Raw genomic sequence first — 19759 nt, forward strand, 5'->3', positions numbered from 1 at the left:
ACACATTCATTTGTCAGGAATGGATGATATAGACAACTCTCCTCTGGCAGTACACTCTTAAAAATAATGGTTCTCTTTACTGGGATGTATGATTCCTCATATGGCGCTTTTCCACTGCATAGTACGGCACGACACGGTTCAGTTCAGCTCCCTTTTGGGGGGTTTTCCACTGGGAACAGTACCTGGTACCTGGTCCTTTTTTTAGTACCACCTCAGCCGAGGTTCCAAGCGCCAACCATTACCAAAACGTGACGTGTAAACTCTGCTGGTCACTGATTCGCCGGAGAAAATCGTCATTACTGCGTCACTGGCTATTCTTTTCTTTAAAGGTACACACACGCGGAAGTTTGTGTCCCGTCTCTCCATCGCTGGACGCAGTTTGTTGCATAAGTGGATGAATGTTTCTTCAGACATTCAAAAGTTCTCCAGCCACTGAGCGTTTGTAAAACCGGGAACAATCACATCCCACCACTCTGAGGCACGGTTAAATGTCCAAACAGATTGTCTGTTGCGGCAACTTTTTTGCAAAATGTGGAAGATCTGTAATATACAGAATCAGCATTTTAATGTTACACTGGCAGTTAAGTTCATTTTATGCTTTGCAACAGTGATAAAAGTTAGCTAGTGATGTGCTTTTTTTAGATGCTTACCCTTGCGCGTCGTCGAGCTAAAGTGTTGTCGTTGTCTGCGTGTTGTTAAAAGTTCCACGGTGTCACGGCAGTAGAGGCGGCGCAACTATAACGACACGTGAATAATCCCGCCCACTCTAAAGCGGTACTAAACTGCAGTCGAAACGCAAACAGAGCCGAACTGAGCCGAACCAAGGTGAGCTGTACTGAACCGTGCTGTGCCCTACTATGCAGTGGAAAAGCGCCTATAGAGCCATTTCTAAACAAAGCACCATTTTATTCCTGGACGGGTTCTAGGAATATGGAGTTGATTTTTTGTATTTTGAAAACCTTCCTAATATGTAGAAAAAAATTGAAATCTTTGATGTATGGTAGGCTACCTAGCAGGTCACTAACAAATTAAGAATTACTTGGACAAAGCCTGTGGTAGTGTATGCAGTGCGAGTCCTTTTAAACCCATGGCCCATTGGTATTTCACAAATCTGTTACCGTCTCTTCATGGTTATTTACTGTATAGAGCCTGTTACATATCTAAATAAATAAAGGTTCTTTCTGGAACCTTCATGTGGAGGGGTTTTTTTGGAACCAAATGAGGTTCCTCTATGGTATCACTCCATAGAATCACTCTGGTACATTTATCTTTAATAGTTTAGGTTGTTAATATTGTCATTATATAATTTTTCTTAAATTTATATTCATATTCTGCATCGTAAGGTTTTCTTAGGCACAGAGCACAATTTGTCTCAGAACAACAACCTCCTAAAGAGCAACCAAAACCTATAAAATTGACAAGTACATGGTGATGAGAATGAAGAGGGGACAGACAGGCCGTTATGTATGCCCTGATGCGTCTGGCACTATATCTGGGAAAGAATCTCAGTCCGTATGCCTCACATCCAGCAGTCGTCAAGCTCATAGGCTGGACAGTACAGGAGAGTAGAGAAGCAAAAGCAAAGTTGGAATTGAAGAAGATTATTTATCCTACCAAACAAAATTGTGTGTCATTTTTGTTTACAGCACCCACATCAACACATTTTGACCTTGAGGCACCACCAGACTACTGTGCTGAACATGAAACTGAATGTTGTCAATTATGCCGAGGGAGGATATGAAAAAATATTAAAGAAGACATGAATGATATTAAACAGAAAATGAAGATGAAGTCAAACTTTTAGGTAAATATTAGAAGGACTATTGGAATAAATAAAAAGTAAAACTGAGTAAAAGGAATATAACTGGTACCCAGATGTTCACTGTAACAGACCAATGGGTGACTGCCTTAAAGTAATGTAAAAACACTGCAGAATAAATTAATGGATCCTGATGACAGAAAAATAATGGTAGAATTCTTGAAATTCCAGCTGGGCCTGAATGTGGAAATCCTAGTAAATTCATGTCATAGTTTTTCCATTGTTTAAAGGCATATATCATTAATACCTGAGGTCATGGTTTGGGGAGCTATAGCATATAACAGAAGAACATTGTTAAAATAGATCTGAAGACACCATAAACTCTCAAATGCATGTCAACAGAATGATCAGCCCTGTCATTACCCCATCAAATATAAACTGCTGCCATCAGAGCTGGTCACATTCAGTCATAATGGGCAAATTTACTGTTAACCAATTAACTTAATTAGCAAAATCTTGGAATATTGGTGAGAAATTTTAGTACAAGTGCCATCCACAATTAGAGCTCAGGGTCACTTGACTAGGATTTGAACTCGGTTCCCTAGTGATGGGAGCTGCTCCACCATGCCATCCTTTAATAATTTTGTAACACAAAATGTAGTCTGCATTGTGTGAGGTATAAACAACATGGCTGGCTCTCAAGATAGCACTGCAGTTACTGCTGTCACATCACAGATCCTGTACTGTATATTAGACTTGAATCACACCCCCAGTCATTCTCTGCATTGAGATTGAATGCTCTCCGCTGTCTGCTTGGATTAGATAAGTGTGAGTATGTGTAGGTGTGCTCAAATGTGTGCCCCACAATGCACTTTAGTCCTGCACAGGATTTCTTTCCTGCCTTGAATCCAATGCTGCAAGGGCTCGGGCACCCACAATCCTGAATTTGGGTTTGAGAATAAATTAAAGTATGTATGTAGCATTTACATAGAATTCTTTTAAACACAAAAGCATCAGGGAATTTAAGAGATTAGCAAAAAAACAAAGAACATCTTGGTTCTATGGATTACTTTTATGTAATGCTGGGAAATCGGTTAAAGTATATTCAATCCTTTCTGTTCTCCTATTTCTAACTACTTATATGCAGCCAGCATGTCATAATACTACATTACATTATACAGGAATCTGTATGTATCCAAAATATGTAAATTAAAGTTGCTTTTTTTCTTTTTCAGCTTCTATATACAGTATAATATTTTCTTACACGAATAGCATTTAAATAGACTGGAATTATTTTTCTTATCCTGTTTAGGATTTGACTTTGCCCTTCTCTGCAGGCTTATGCACGTTATTTCTTATTTTATATTAACTTTTGAATGAATTATGATTTACATGTATTTTTACCCTGTAGTTAGGATATAGCGGGTTGGATAATGGATAGATGGATGTATTTTGATTCATTTCCCATCACTGTTTTAGCTCAAGACTGCTTTTTCAATTATTTCAGTGCTGGTTTGACTACAATATATTTGTAAAATATAACAACAGCTTCATCAATGTTATGAATATTTTTTTCTCTCATAACAATCAGGTTACAGAGTAAACACAGCCAATCTGATTTGACCACTCGTAGTAAATAAGCAAGCGATCTAAATACAACATATTAGAAATGAATTATAAGAATGTAGCAATACGGTCTACTAATTCATGTGTAAAAGAAAAAAGATTATGGAGAGGACATGCAAACCAATATTTTTATTATGTCATATGTAACCACAAGGGGGCGCCAGAGAGACCCAAACACATAACCTGTGGTGTATTCACTGGGTAATTGGATAAAAGGTATTTATTCTACAATGCACCTTTACAGACCTCTTTTCAGCAATGAGCCGCAATTATACAATAAATGAATAATAAACTAACAATTCTTCCTCCTTTTCCACCTCTGTTGAGTGTTGCCCACTGCCTCCCGACTCTGACTCCCAAGACATGAGGCTCTATTTTATGCTGGACCTGGGACTGCTTCCGCTGTCACGTCATGTCCTGCATGAAATATTTTTGGGCCATAAGAAAATTAGGGAGATCTTCTCCCGACAAGGTAATCTCTCGGTCCCCTGAGACCCCAAAGAGGCTGTGCTTCTGGACTCCATCTCCCAAGCACCCCTGCAGGTGTCCAAACTGGGTTCCCATACGAGGACTACTGCTACCTGACATATGTAGGATGGAACCGTTTCCAAATCTCAGCTTCCACTAGTCCATCCATTATTACCTTCCATCCGGACACCAATTTATTTCTCTGATCCACTGGCCAATTAACTTTTGTCATTGTGCTGGCCACTCATCCAGGTAATGTATTTTTCCCTGTCTCATCCAGGATGTCCATTCTCCTCCCACACATAATATTCTGGTTACTTTAGGTGTCACCTGGGTCTACTGTTTTAATCTGGTATGGGTGCAATGAGAAGTCACACTTTTGGAAAATCAGACATTTGCTGGGATGGCTTCTGTGTGAAAACTACTGCATTCTGCATCTACTCTATCTTCTACAATTAAGAAAATATGTATTATGCATAAAAGAACTCCCGACTGAATACATAAAAAATCTATTTTTCAAACAATTTCATTTGGTTCATGAAAATGTAAATTTAGCACTCTTTTTGGTTTTGAGAAGACTCGCATGTTTTTACAGGTTTTACATCACAAGATCCATCACCAGACTGATGAGAGACTTGTGAAAGTACATTAGAATTTGTGCAATTACATAAAACAATCACTTGGGACATAAGATAAAGCAGACACATCCTTCATCCGAGTAAAAAAAAGTTTCAGCTTATGCGAATGAGTCATATCCTTCCAGTAAACCAGCTAATTTGTGTAGAAAATGTAACAATCGACTGTTAAGACAGGCTAGATGAGTAAATGTGGTATCTGTCAAAAGATACGGTAATGCATAGGAAGAACAAGTAATGCCAAGTAACCTTTTTAATCTTGGCACGTGGGATGAAAAAGGAACAGACTTAATGCAAATGCTTCAACCTAAATAGCTACATTATTTCATTATGAGTCATAAACCAATGAGTGAGTATTCAGTAAAAGAGAAACACATTTTTGCTCTTCATCACAGCTTAAACATTTTTTATATTGCTCAATATAAGTTGTGGTCCATCCTTTTTATTATTTACTTTACCACACACAGATCGGATTGCAAAAGTCTAAGTGCAAGTTTAAGCATGCAGTGTCTGAAGTACACTTGGCACTACCTGGAGAAATCTGCCATGGTATTACCCACTAAACTGCAGTCTAGTCACATCCTGTCAGTTAACATTCCAACAATATTTCTCAAAGTGTATTACAGCGGAGGCTGTGATCTGTCAGCACTTCACAGACTATCATAGAATTATAAAACAACAGTGTACACTACAATTTATAAAACATGTTTCTAGATTTACTCAAAGAAAGAAAATCCAGAAAATCCTACTTTCATCCCAACCCCCTAAACATTTTCATGTAAGGGTGACAGCAAACTTGAAACTGTCCCTGAAACAAATGTGCCAATGTGCGATTGTCCTCTGCAAAGAAATGGTATCACATGCAGAGTTGGTTCCTGCCTTTTCTCAAGTGTTATCAGGAAAAGCTCAAGCTTATTACAAACCCTGTAATACAATATCAGTGTGTGAATTTTGAATAATTGAATCCGATCAGGTAGCATGCTTGACTCCAGGGTTGATTGGGGTGCCTGGCTGATCATACATACAGGATTAGTCAGGTGCCTTGTTCATAACCTCTGAGTAGGCAAAGCAGCGTACCTGCAGCCAATTAAGGATGATAAAAAAAGGAGCCTGCACAACAGAGAAGGACAGAAAAAAAAAAACACAAGAAAGAAAGACAACAGAAAGACACAGAGGTTAAAAGAAGGGCAGAGATGGGAGAGAACTGGTGTGAGACAGAGGGATAGTGAGCCCAAGGAGAGGAGCATGTGGCTGACTCTTAAGGGGGCCGAGGGTTGCTCCTGCTGAGCAGTCTGTGAGAATGAGCGACCAAAACAACTACAGGAAGACTGTAGAGGGAGTTGGAGGGATTAAAGCTGGGGTGGCACCCTGTATACGCACACAGACTGGCAAGAAAGACTTGAGCGCGATCGAAGTTTTGCCTGTGCCTGCTAGCCGACATGTCCATTTGCTGCAGAATCCGAAGAGAATAAGCTGAGAGATTTTAGAGATTAGCACCGTGGCTCGTGGTTTTAAAAAGAATACGTCCACCCTTGTGTTTTAACCTCATTTTACAAATATATTTATTTGGACTTTTAACCTCCATGGTTTCCACTGTCTTTATATATTGATTATTTATTTATGGGAACAATTTGAACAGTTTTTTGTTTGGTTTTATTTAAAAGAACTGGCACTTTATGTACTAACCCCTTGCTGAATGTGTGTGTTCTCATTTGCCTTAGTTGCCTCGGTACATGACTATTGACGGTTATGGGTTGATGCAACAAGGGAGTGTGGAGCCAACCTGGACTGTCAAACATAGGTCTAAAACAGAGGTACTTAGTTGGAAGCAAATCCATCTTGCATCATCAGAATGGGAAACCAGTTTATCACAAACGATGCACACAAGTTCACATATGGCTTTGAAACTGAAGGAATCTAGGAAATGATGAAGCAAATCTGTAACTCACGTGAACCCCACTGTATTTTACATCAATTTAGCTTTTTTGGAACTGTTGAAAATGTTAATAAGTTGTTACGCGCAATGTAAACTATAGCTCTACAGAGATCAACTTAAATGTATATTCATGTAATGTCATCTCACGTGTTGTAATTCATTGCGATTCTTGTGTCTCAGTATTTTCAAAGGCAAAATTAACTTTGAAAAGAATGACCGAAAACAAACGCATTTTAGAGAAATTTGTTTTACCTCTATAACAAGTTTTGGAACCTGGTCAGCAGATAATGCTATGCTCGGCTTTGGAAATGCCAGAAAACAGTTACTTGACTGCAACACTGAAAGTGCTAAAGCTGGTTGACCAAAAGATCTTTTCTGTGGTGGCCATAAGTTACCAATTACCTCTTAATTGCAAGTCTGCAGTCCCATAATAAAATAAAAAACTCTGAACTAATACAGAATTATTGTCTTATTGCATGTATATACTTCCCTGCACTCATTATCCCTCCTGCAATTGTGGCACAAGAATTTCACTGTTCTCTCACAGTGTAATGTGACAATAAAGATCTGATCTCATCTAACCTAAATATTTAGCCACAAAGAGATGTCATAAGATTAAATTTACCACAAACCAACATTAGTTTGAATTTCTGAAAAAATATTGCTATAACTGATAAAACTCAGCACCAAGAGTTTTGCAGAAAACTCTTTCAAGAAAAATAAAATATAATACTTAATGTTTGTTGGCCGAACAACAAGCAAGCAAGTGGGAGGATTTCAGGTGACAAAAGAACATGCAAAGGCTATTTATTATTGAAAGAAAGCCATTTCATTCACAGGTAATATTAAATGGAATCAAATTTAAGATATGCAGTCAAGTCTGAAAAGATGCTTCAAATTTCTGTGCAAAGTACCAGAGTTCAACCAACTACCATTAACATAATGAATGTAAAAAGAAAAAGTCAGAAGACATTTACCAATATTTATTTTTGTGTTTTTCAGCTTGATCTACAATTGATGAAAAAATGTGTAACTGCAAAGGCTAGATTCCACTTGAGGGCTGAACATTGGTTAAGTGCTGCTGCTTCACAGTTACAGAATCCTGGGTTCAAATCCCACCCTGGGGGCTGTGTACATTTAGTTTGTATATATTTTAGGCATCTCTAGGAGTTTGCTCTGGCATTCTGGTTTCCTCTCCTATCCCAAAGATGTGCAAGTTTTGTTGCCTGGGTACTCTAAATGGAGCTGTGTAAATGAGTTTTGCGATGTCTGTGGTGATGTCCTGAACAGAGAAGACTCTTGCATTCTGCCCCCACCACTCTTTATGTTTGTATGGTACTTATTACACTAGATTAGAGAGCTGCCAGGTCACTGTCCCTTTACAGTTTGAACATTCTCCCAGTGTCCATGGGAGTTTCTCTCTGGTTACTCTGATTTCCTCCCAAAGAAATGCAGTTTAAGTCTAGTTGTACGAGTAGATGTGAACTGATGTAGACTAAGCTCAGGACGAATACTTGTCTTGTACCCTGTAACATGGCTATAGACAGTCACTGCAACCCTTAACTGGATTAAGAAGATTTGATAGCAAGCAGATAGGAGTTGGATCCTGCCTTGGTCCCATTGTTCCTTGGATAGGCTCCAGGTAGAGGAAGTATGCAAAACAGATGTAGAGACGGAAAAACAACATGTGCTTCATCAACAGCTGGCTATAAATACAGAGTGCAACCATGAACAAAATGCTATCTTCTTGCTTGAAGCAATATGTTAAAAGAATCAGGAAGGACATCAGTCACTACTGTAATCATTTTCTATGGTGCAATGTACGCTTAAATTATAATGTTCTCAATATATGACTTAGTTTTTACTAACATTATTAATAGTGACCTAAGATGCCAGAGATTTCAAAAGAGTAAAACTTTATTTTTAAGTCTACATGTATTGTTACATGTACTAAAGCATTTGTTTATTTAAACACATTTTTGCTTATCATGGTTCCAGAGTGGAGAAGCATATTGCATGTTGGGCAGACATGTAAGTAAGAATTTCACTGTACTCCACATGCACTCCACATACTCTTAGTTTGTTCCTGTCTTCTGCTCAGTGGTGCCAGGATAGACTTCAGCTCTCCATTACCTTGACTTGTAATATTCTGGTTTAAATATATGCCCTGCTTTAGTGCTTTGCGCCACAATAAATACAAATTAGATAGATAGATAGATAGATAGATAGATAGATAGATAGATAGATAGATAGATAGATAGATAGATAGATAGATAGATAGATACTTTATTAATCCCAAGGGGAAATTCACAATTTTTTTTTTATTTCTTTTAAATTATTGTTAATATTTCAATATTTCAATAATCCAATTGTCCAACAATCAGAATTTGGAGCCAATGCAGGAAGCACTTCAAGGTAAAGAAGCTTTTATCTGTTGCTCCTTTACATGATATTCACCTTTTCTATCCTCTTAAACCTACACAGTATTTAATGTTTGGAAAACATCCCAGATTAAAACACTTATAGAGAACTGTATATAGATAATGTCTTTGCATCTTATGAGCAGTTACGCTTCAAATTGAACTTCCCATCAACATTATTGTTCCACACTTTCAAATCAGAAACATTGCTAAAAGTAACCTGCCCAACTTTCCACACCTCCCACCCATGTCCGTTCCATAAGAAATATTGATCAGTCTTGAAGTCTCAGACAGCATCTCATTAATATATAACATAGTCAAGTCTCTTCCTTTCAAAGATTCCAGGGTACAATGGAGAAAAAATCTGTCACTTAATATCTCTTAAAACGAGTGGAAGGCAGCCATGAATAGGATCCACTCCAGCTCCATATGTACAAAGCACTCAGTCGTTCAAGTGAAGATATTTTATTGCTCACATGTATCGCGTTGTATCCCAAATGTACACGGGCCAAGATTCAGCCTGTGAATGTTGCAACCTAGCTCCAGCCTCACTGGGCCCATGTTTTGGAAGTGCACCAAATTAACATCATTCTGGTCAAAAATCTTTGAATGCCTATACCACCCTACTAGCACGTAGCCTTATCTTGCTCAACTGGAAGAATCCCAGCCAACCTGTTCTAAGTCAGTCGGTAACTGATGTTCTACACTCTTTGAAACACTAAAAAGTCAAATTCTCGCTTAGGGGATCTGTTCAAAAGATTTTTAAATTTAGCAAACTTTAGAATAAGCATTTATATTGGGGAAAAGGACATTCTCATTTCTTTGTTGTTTTAAAAGATTTGCTCTTGGTGTTGGCTCTTCTCTCTTTCTCTTGGGTGGAGGTTGAACTCTAGTTTGTTAAGTTCAACTCGATTGTATGTAATGTTATCTTCTTTACTGTATAAGGTATGCTTAATCGTATGGAATGTTATTTTCTTCAAATAAAATGAATAAAGAAAAAATTGGATGAATAAATAAAACTTATTTTTAAATATTTGGGGGATGCAGTTATTATATAATTTAAACCTGTGATAAATTAGCAATAAAGTAATTTAGTATTAAGCAATTGTCACACATTGCCCAAAAATCTCTTTCTGATAATACTTAAGACTAATATAAAATTCTCAAATGTATATATTCTGAATGGTAAAAATAAAATCTAAATGTCTAAAGTCTGTTTTCTTACCTGAGAAATAAAATATTACAGTAATAGCCTTTTGCACATTTTCATATAGAATTACCAAGTAAAAACTCTTATTTATGATTTCGGATTAAAATAAAATATGTGAGTCCGAAAAGCGTGATTAATATGAACATGAACACTATAAGAAGAAATTGCAAAGGACTGTTATATGGACTAGTTCTGAAATTAGAGAGGTCTACTATAAAATTTAAATCTTCAGTATGCTGCAGCTCATATCAAGATCTCTATGGTTTTGAAGGATAGTTAGGCTGGTACACTAGGAGCACAGAATTATGGGGTAATGTCACCAGTTAATGTGATAAGGTCTTTTCAGCACACTGCTATCAGGTCAATGTTTCTACCCAATGTACTTGTTAATTGTATCTATCTATCGATCGATCGATCGATCGATTGGCTAATGATTGTGTTCTGTGAGTCTGTATTCTTGTTTTTTATGTTTCTCCTACTGTATGCATTTAAATTTCCCCTTTGGGATTAATAAAGATTTATCTAAATGAATCTATCCGATGCATTTGGATAACAGATGTGACAGAAATGTTAAAAGCACATGTTTAAAGTTCATGTTTTTTATGATGAAATGACACAACAAATGTAACAAAATATTATAAGGAAGGAGATTGTTAAACCAAAGCAATACATACCGGGCTTCATTGACAGCTGTCTTGTCTCCTGTGCATGTAAAATTCTCAATGTAGCCATAGCTGCAGTTGATGGTTGACCAGTCTGGTTGGCAAAGAGCTAAGAAATGAGGTCGTAGCCGTCCAATGGAGTACTTTGCAATATCAGTCAATGACTGGCTTATGACAGCTCCAAACAGGAAAGTCCCAATGGCCTTGTATAGGCAGGCCACATAGGTGTTTCTAAAACAGGAATTTGAATGCAAGCGTTTACTATACACTGACAAGCATTCTCCCACGATCATCTGTGAAAACAGATACATGAGTTAGTTTGATTAAGCAATGCGTGATAAAATAAATACAAATGTTAAATTAATTGAGCAGGTAACTTTAATGTAACTAAGCTCATTGCCAAGTATTAGAGATACTTGGTCATTCAATTATATACAAAGAGGGGTGCTTTTGAAATTATACTATTTTTCAAGTCACAGTGGCTTTGGACATCTCACACACAGTACATTAAGTTGCCCCAATAACAAATCATCATAAGTTTACAGAAAAGGCAGAAAAAGCTGATAAAATCTGAGTGGTACTTCACAATGCAGTTTACATAATATAAGGAAAATCAAGTGTATTGCATTTACCCCCTTATTTCTGAGCTTGACCACATGAAAAAATATATCTTTGAATCCCAATGTGATGAATCAAGTTCAGAAAGCAGTAAACATATATAATGAAAATGAGGCCATGCTGCAAACAAACTAATATTTCTTTGGTTTTAAGCCATCAGATAAAAAAAGCATTAAAGCATAATGGTAATCGCAGCTTATTTCTGTAAATGCCACTCTTGTTTCTGGTAGCCTGACCAACTTGATCAGCAGATTTGCAGCTTGTTTTTGTCTAAAGATCAGGTGGTGCAAAATAATACTAGATTTTTTTTTTTCTTTAAATATGAGCCAAGTCAGTGTAACTTGAGGCAGCACTCCAGCTCCATGAACATTTGTCAGACGTAACATAAAAGGTCACTTCCTCATCAAAAGGCATATTCCTATGAAGCTGCTTACTAAACTGATTTTACATGGAATCCAAATCCATACTAACATTCAGGTTTACTGTACTTGCTTCTTCTTCTTCCAAAATAAATATATTCTGAACAAGAAGGATGTAGTCAAAAGAAATTCTAAAAAGAAGAAAGTCTGCCATGTTTCTTAATGCATCAGAGGTCGCATTTCTGCCAGGTACATAACAATGTTATTTTTAATTAGAGAAAAGACTAAATTTAGGGAAAAAAACAAATCACTACATTTATGAAAGATGATTATTCTGATTTATGTAGAAGATTAATAGCCTTTGCGTTCTGCAATTTAAGAGTATACAGTATAGAAAAGTCAAAATTGAAATAAAGTAATATCTTGTCCGTGTTGTGCAAGCTTCAAAGATATCTCAAATATCTTCTCTAAAAACTAAAAAATGATCTTTTGCACAATTTATCACCACCACCAACAAGAAGAGAGTTTCAGTTTCCCACTGACTGCATACCTCTTATCGCACCACCACCTCAGCCCAGTGTCATTTCTATCTTGGTTGTGATACACATTTAAAAGAATCAGTTCAGAAGCACGTTGATAGTAGGACTTAATCCAACATCACGCATTCTAGGTCATGTCCACAGCAATTCATGGAGACACTTTCACATATGGAAACCGAGGACACGGACACTGGGTGAGGTGGAACTGTGAAAGTAGTAATAAAATGGTGTTTTCCTTTTCCCCACATCTTCCCTTTCTTGTTATTTACTTTAGGAGGCCATGAAGATCCATCAATTTTGAAGATCAAATATTCTGGAAATTTATTGGCACCCTAATTCTGTGATATTATAATATGCAGAAACAGAATAAAAATGCTTCTCACTTTTATTAGTTTTACCTACAACTTAAAAAAAGTAAAAAAGAATGTAAATCCTCAGATTTTAAAGGAGAAAAACAGCTTGGATAAAATTACTGGTACTCTTCATAAAAATTAAATTGATTCAATGGGAAGCAGTAATTGTCTTTTCCCGTGTATATCATCTCTTTGATTACACTGTTGGCAACTTTCACAAGCATTAACATCTGAAGTCACGTAACAGCCCAAAAAGATTGCAGATATTGTCAGTGATTGGTTAAGTGTTGCTGAAAAAATGCCACAGACCATTTCCAAAGATCTAAAGTGTTATATGGTCAAAAGCCAGGGAAGGCCCCATAGTTGACAAAAAGACACAATAGAGTCAGACTGAATTTTGTAATAGCATAGTTGCTCAAGCCCCAGTCTTTCTGGGAAAATGCTAGACAAAATAAAATAAGAACTGTTTGGAAGTACAGATCTGAGGGGGAATATTCAGACTTCAAGAGGAAGCAATTGCACCCTCAGCCAAATACGACAAAGGTTTCATAAAGCTATGAGGTTGCTTTTCTGCTTCTGACACCAGAACCCTTGAAAGAATGCATGGTAACATGGAAACTGATGATAATTATGTTGAAGCACAAAATTAAACTTTATCAAGTATGTTGGATTCCTCCAGTGGGGCAATATAAAGGAATCGCATAGCATCCAGAAATGGACAGTTCTGGAGAAGCCAGTAAAGATTCTTTATCTGGAAGCAGTTTTAAACCAATGGCAAGATTTAAAAAACTGCAATGAGACAAAAGCATGCTTCTAATGCTGAACAACTAGAACATTCTGCAGTTGAAAAATGGTGCAGATTTTAGTTAAAAAGTGCAGCCTGCTAATAGAGTGTATTCTTTCTAACATCTCTGCAATAAAAAAACTAGCTATTGGATGACAGCAACTATGTAGATGTTTTAGTTTTGTCTACACATTGTAGTGAACAGCCAGGATGGATTGGCATCCTGGCTTGGATGGACCTGGCCAGGCAAGGCAACATGAAGTCCAGCGTAATGGGAAGTTGGGACATGCTCTGTCTCAGCCAGGAGATGGACAAGCCATGCCAACATGGTTGGGCTGGCATCCCATATGGCTTCAGAAGAACAACCTTGCTCAGTTAGGAGGTCCAGATCCACATACGCAAGGCACACTGGGAATTGTAGTCCCATGTGCCATGGGTGCTGCAAGGAATGGCTATCCTTACTTTGTGGGGCTTCCGTCTGACCCTGAAGTACTACCTCCATGCAGAATACTGATGTCTGAAGCACCCCGGGCTCCTGCAATGAAAGGAGCAGCCTCACATTCATTCACAGAGTTTGCATTGGGCAGTAGGGCACAACGCTTGCTTGGAGGAGTGTGGAGGGACATTACCGAATTGGTGATCGAGATTGTTGGCGCTTATGAATAACCACCTGAAAAGGGCATTCCTGTGTAATAATATACACTTTATTTGAACTCTTGATTGTGTTTGTGCTCTAGAACATCCTACTGCTGACAACTTTTAAAACAAAGGTTTATTTACCCCATTTTGTAAATTAAACTAATAAAACTTAGGGGCATCATTTTTTCCTGTTTCTGTTTGTTTTAAAGATATTAAAATTTCAAGGATGCCAATAAATTTCACAATACCTAGAACTGGCTGTTAAACCTGATAAAATTTATGGGTTATCTCTGGAACAACATTGCTGCAGATTGACCAGTTTAGCCAAGCAATTAACCGTTAGTGTTCTGAATATGTGGCTGTGCTTTTGATTTAATGGGTAAAATAACAAAATGTATTTATACTATGAAGATCTGTCAATTTCTGCTTTGTTGTAGCAATAACAAAAAAAGAATCTGATTTCAACAATGCAACAAAGAACAAAGGCTGCTTAGATGAAACCACAGTCACATATTCAGTGATTTTCAATTTTTTTTTTCACTGCCTACACCAAGATTCTTCAATACAAAAGTTTAAATACTGCTGAAGAAACAACAGCTACATAGAAACATTAGTTTCTGTGTGACAAACTCATTTGGTCCAAGCAAAAAACCAACGCATAATGAGCCGTTGATTCTTTCCACACCTTGAATGTACAATTGTAACTAATTTTGACATTGGTCAAGTTGTTCTAGGCAAGTGCGACCTCTGTGCATTATCTTTGCCTGGCCATTTAGCCAACTGTGTAACAGGTTTCTAGTACAAACAACTAGATGTTTTAAGATGTTAAAGGCAGGATACCAGAGTTAGTGAAAGACAAGCACAGCATTCCTATTATTGGAGGAAAACTGTTGGAAAGGCGGGAACACATTAGAAACACCAACACCAAAAGTGAAAACCAGGCAAAAAGGTGTGGAATAAAACAATGTTCACTTACAACAATAAGAGCGAAAGGAATCATTATTCCACCTAACAACTGATAGGATATGGTGTCTTCTTTCAAGGGATACTTGATTGAATCATCATTACAGAAAAATCCTCGTTTGAATGGATTATGGCGCGGTGTGAGTATTGCAAAGGGCAGTCCAGCTAGCAAAAGCAATAAGAAAAATAAAGAGGGATTAGACAGGACCCTTACAAAACATAAAAAGAGTTTGATCCTTACAAAACATAAAAAAGAAAAGAAAAAAAAAAAAAGAGCTTGATTCTTACAAAACATAAAAAAAGAAAAAGAGCTTGACGGGTTTCCAATAATGCAGACAGGTAGATCTGATTTAGTTTGGTTTTCTACCTCCAATACCAAAGGTTTATTAATAATAACAATAAAAAAAAACAGGATTCATTCAGATGAGCCATCAAGGAAGCACACTGACTCAGTATGTTCCTTGGTAAAAGCCAGGCAATGCTTTGCGGTCCACTCATGTGATCAACCTAAATGGCAGTTAAGGAAACAAAAGCAGCCCTCGGTTCTTTTCAAAAGGTTTGCCTGTAGTTTGATCAGTTAGCTGATTTGATTGTTTGTTAAACAGGATACTCATTCATATACACTTTATATATAATAACTGCAGGTATACAAACACACAAGATGTTTTAATAACATAAAGTAAAAGTGAACTCTGTTTCAAAGTGTGTAATTACAGTTTATGATGGCACTGTGGCAAAGTGGTTAGCACTGCTGCATAAGCACAACTCTGAACCCTGGATGCGGTCTGCATGGTGCTTACATGCTCTCTCTGAATTTTTCCTCTGGTGTTCCAGTATTTTTTTTCCATACCCCAAACATGTGTGTCAGAGCTGGCTGGCTGGTGACTATAAATTCCCCCTTCAATGATCAGGTGTCAGAATGTGTATGATTGTGCACAGTCCCTCATTTAGGAATGGTGCATTCCTTGACCCAATGTTGCTATGGCCCTATGATTCTGAACTGGGTCCTCCCTGTGTGGAGTTTGCATGTTCTCCCCGTGTCTGCGTGGGTTTCCTCCGGGTACTCCGGTTTCCTCCCATAAACCAAAGACATGCAGGTTAGGTGCATTGGCAATCCTAAATTGTCCCTAGTGTGCGTTTGGTGTGTGAGTGTGTGTGTGTGCCCTGCGGTGGGGTGACGCCCTGCCCAGGGTTCGTTTCCTGCCTTGCGCCCTGTGTTGGCTGGGATTGGTTCCGGCAGAACCAATGGCCCTGACCCTGACCCGTGACCCTGTAGTTAGGATATAGCGGGTTGGATAATGGATGGATGGATGGATATATTAAATATCCATGTATCTATTATTGAAGAGAGGGTTCATTGACCTGCCAGTCCTCCAACTGTTGTGATAGCATATCCATGATTTATTGTGAGGTGGATGAAAAAGGATAATTTTCTTCATCTGATCATTGCTAAATTAGTCTGGAGCCTCATCTGGTAGCACAAGGAGCAAGGGCAGAAAGAACTCTGAAAGGGATGCCATGAATCAGCATAATGTAGCAACACCAATGCAGACAACAGCCCGAATTGGAAACCAGGAGCTGTAGGACAGCAGCATTAACCATTACACCACTGTACTGCTCTCCAGACAAAGCTCTACAAAATGGAAGAAATAGCTAGCAATCAAAAAAAAAAAATAATAATTTCTTATGTAAAATGATAGAATTACAGGACTAGAATAAATAATAAGATATCTTGCCACAAAGCAAACAGACAAAACAAATAAAACACTTCAGAGAAGGGGGGGAATAAAGGTACAAGCCCAGGGCACAGAGGAAACAATTCTACTGAATGCAGGCCAGTATAAAAGTGTGAAGACTCACAACCAGTGTGAGGATTTCTGTACTTTGTAAGGAGTGCTGCCCTCATCCAGATCTGCAGAGGTTTAGTACCAAGCACTCTTTTGATATTGCTAGAGTTTAATTGTGGATCTTTGGTTTAATCCTTAACTACTCGCGCTGGTGTATTTTGCACACCAATCTCAGTTATTTTTATACAACAGTTTTCTAATTCTAGCATGCAAAGGCACTAGTTTGGTATTACTTTTAAATAAACATCCACCTTGTCCACGTCACACCATCACACCTCTTAAAATTATTTTTTTCTGAAATTAGGCAGCCAGAGCTTTATAGAAAACTCAAATAATAGTTTTAAATGATCAATAGGACTTTAATATAGGAAGAAAGTTCTGTATAAACATGGTTTGTAGGGGAAGTCAGCTGAAGCTGAATTGACTTTGACTGTTATCAAATATTAATTAAAATTTTGGGAATTAAGAATCACAAAAATAAAACACAAAAAGTCAGTGAAATGTAAACCTGCACTCAAACACAAGCCCGTTTTATTTGTATATGTACCATTGGCAGCAGTCTATCTTGGAGGTTAATATTTCCATCAGAGTATTTTCCACCAGCACTTGCTAATTTTCACATGAAAGGAGTTAAACTGCTGCCATTTGAAGCTTGTGGAAGTGCAATGTTCAGGCCAAACATTTTATACATTAAGGTAGTATTTTCTGAAGCCTAGTACTATGCACACTTTGCTCATTTACAATTGTTTCATTTCAGATGTGTTCCTTTTTCACCTCTATGGATTGTAAAATAAAAAGCTGCAGTCTGATTTTTGACTTTTGTTTTTGCTGATGATAAAATTACAATTTAAAAATGGAAATAAAAAAATCTTAATACAACTTAATACAGGAATACATCGGAGTGACAAACATTTGGTCATAAGAGTGCTTTTTATTTTATTTTATGCATATCCTAAAAGAAAACATTGTTTCCAACCATCAACTTTCCTATGTCTTAGATCAATTTTATTATCATCTGAGAACAAGCTGAAAAAGGAAAAGTTGTCCAAGTAAAAGTATCCATTTATTGTATCCCCTAGACACAGAGACTATTCAGGCCCTATAGTCTCTGTGTAAACACCGACCCTGACATGGACACCACGTCAAATTTGGACAAAATATTTTTTTTTTGATCAATCGCTCTATTAGTTTATTAGTCCGTCACACAGCACACCCATATACAATACATATACAGAGCACACCCATGTACAGTACATATTCTTCATCCCCCAGGGATACTGCCAATCCACATGACTCACATTTGTGGATGTAAATTAACTAACTGCAGAAAACTGACATAGAATGGGGACAAAATACAAACCTCATACAGGTAGCAAACAAATAAATCTACAACAACAATTTATTTCTTGTATAGCCCAAATCACACAAGGAATGCCCCAGACCTGGACACTTAAAAAGACAAGAAAAAACCTTGTAAGGAAAAAAAAACGGAAGAAATCTTGGGAATGGCAATTCAGAGAAAGACCCTCTTCCATGTAGGGATTAAGAAAACAGATGGATGGGATTGGGTACATTACACCAGAACATATTTTTCCTTCAAGCACAAACAAGGAAATAAGCTGATAACACCTTCTCAAAGTTTAAACAAAAGGGGCTGCTATGTAAATTGCACAATAAAACGAATATGCTGGTTCAGTAACCTGTGCCTCAGGTCTCATGTCCTTTCTATCTGTACGCCTCTTCATTTACCCTACTGGCCTGCACCCACACCACATTTTAATGTTCTGAGCCTAGGCACGTTTTCGTCATCACCATGAAACTCTGTGTAAAGCCAAAACAAGATCCGAACACTGAGTGACACAATGCAAGTCAACATGATTTTCTTATTTTGTGTATTTTGTCTCCCCGTGTCTGCGTGGGTTTCCTCCCATAGTCCAAAGACATGCCAGTTAGGTGGATTGGCGATTCTAAATTGGCCCTAGTGTGTGCTTGGTGTGTGGGTGTGCTTGCGTGTGTCCTGCGGTGGGTTGGCACCCTGCCCAGGATTGGTTCCTGCCTTGTGCCCTGTGTTGGCTTGGATTGGCTCCAGCAGACCCCCGTGACCCTGTAGTTAGGATATAGCGGGTTGGAAAATGGATGGATTTTTTTTTTTTTTTTTTTGGAAATCGTCTAGGGCAGAATAACACTCTACCCCCTTACAGATTTATGTAGTGTGCAGCACATTGTTTTTGCTGATAATCATGCTACACATACGAGAACATTCTTCTGGATACAATTGATGTTATGAAAGGAAGTTGCCACTTTTCTTGCCAAACACGATCATCTGTAAATTGGGAATAAAAACCTGTTTTTAGCTCAAATGTTATTGAATAAAATGAGGTTGCATCATTGATGTCATGTCCGTGTTCTGTACATGGGCACATTTAGCGACCACACTATTCCTGAATCCTACTGAACCGTGTCTGGGCCCACTTCTTCCAAGCAGGCTAGGGTACAGTACGGTTGGGTCTGGCAGGGTGCGATCACACTAGTCAAACGAACTAGACTTTGGGTGGGTTACATGCAGACAAACATGCTCAAGCACAGAACAAACTGGTAGTGCAAGTACACCAGGCAGAAACCAATTCTGAACAAAAAGTGCTATCCATAATCATTCACCCAATGCCACTTTATAGGGTCTTTATTATAATATGTGTAGAGTACAAAAAAACGTCTTGCATGTGCTAGTCAAGGTTCAGTATGCTGCCAGTTTCCAATGCAATGACTAGAGGATAAAACTACCTTACCTCAAACTTGTCTCTCTCCCTTACCTGAAACAACTACCTTCACTTGAAGCGAAGGTTTCCTTCTAGTGTTTGAACGCGGTTACTAACAGATATCTGACTGCATCACCTTCTAATTTAGAGTCTTAAATCAGCCTACCCTGCATATGGAATGTGAG

At 37.8% G+C, this 19759-nt stretch overlaps 1 protein-coding gene across 5 annotated transcripts in view; it reads right to left on the minus strand.

Moving 5' to 3' along the window:
• The window catches only part of plpp1a (phospholipid phosphatase 1a), a 186578-nt gene that overhangs the window by 68045 nt on the left and 98774 nt on the right, over nucleotides 1–19759 (minus strand). For 3 of the 5 annotated variants that reach the window (XM_039750356.1, XM_039750354.1, XM_039750358.1), the window contains exons 2-3: nucleotides 14985–15136; nucleotides 10729–11009 (exon numbers count right to left, since the gene is read on the minus strand). In XM_039750356.1, coding sequence (XP_039606290.1) covers nucleotides 10729–11009; nucleotides 14985–15136 — 433 coding nt within the window. The remainder of the gene's footprint in view (nucleotides 1–10728; nucleotides 11010–14984; nucleotides 15137–19759) is intronic. The other 2 variants (XM_039750355.1, XM_039750353.1) reach the window with 1 other exon arrangement.

This window comes from Polypterus senegalus, chromosome 4 (genome assembly GCF_016835505.1).
Source record: "Polypterus senegalus isolate Bchr_013 chromosome 4, ASM1683550v1, whole genome shotgun sequence".
NCBI classification, from domain to species: domain Eukaryota; kingdom Metazoa; phylum Chordata; class Cladistia; order Polypteriformes; family Polypteridae; genus Polypterus; species Polypterus senegalus.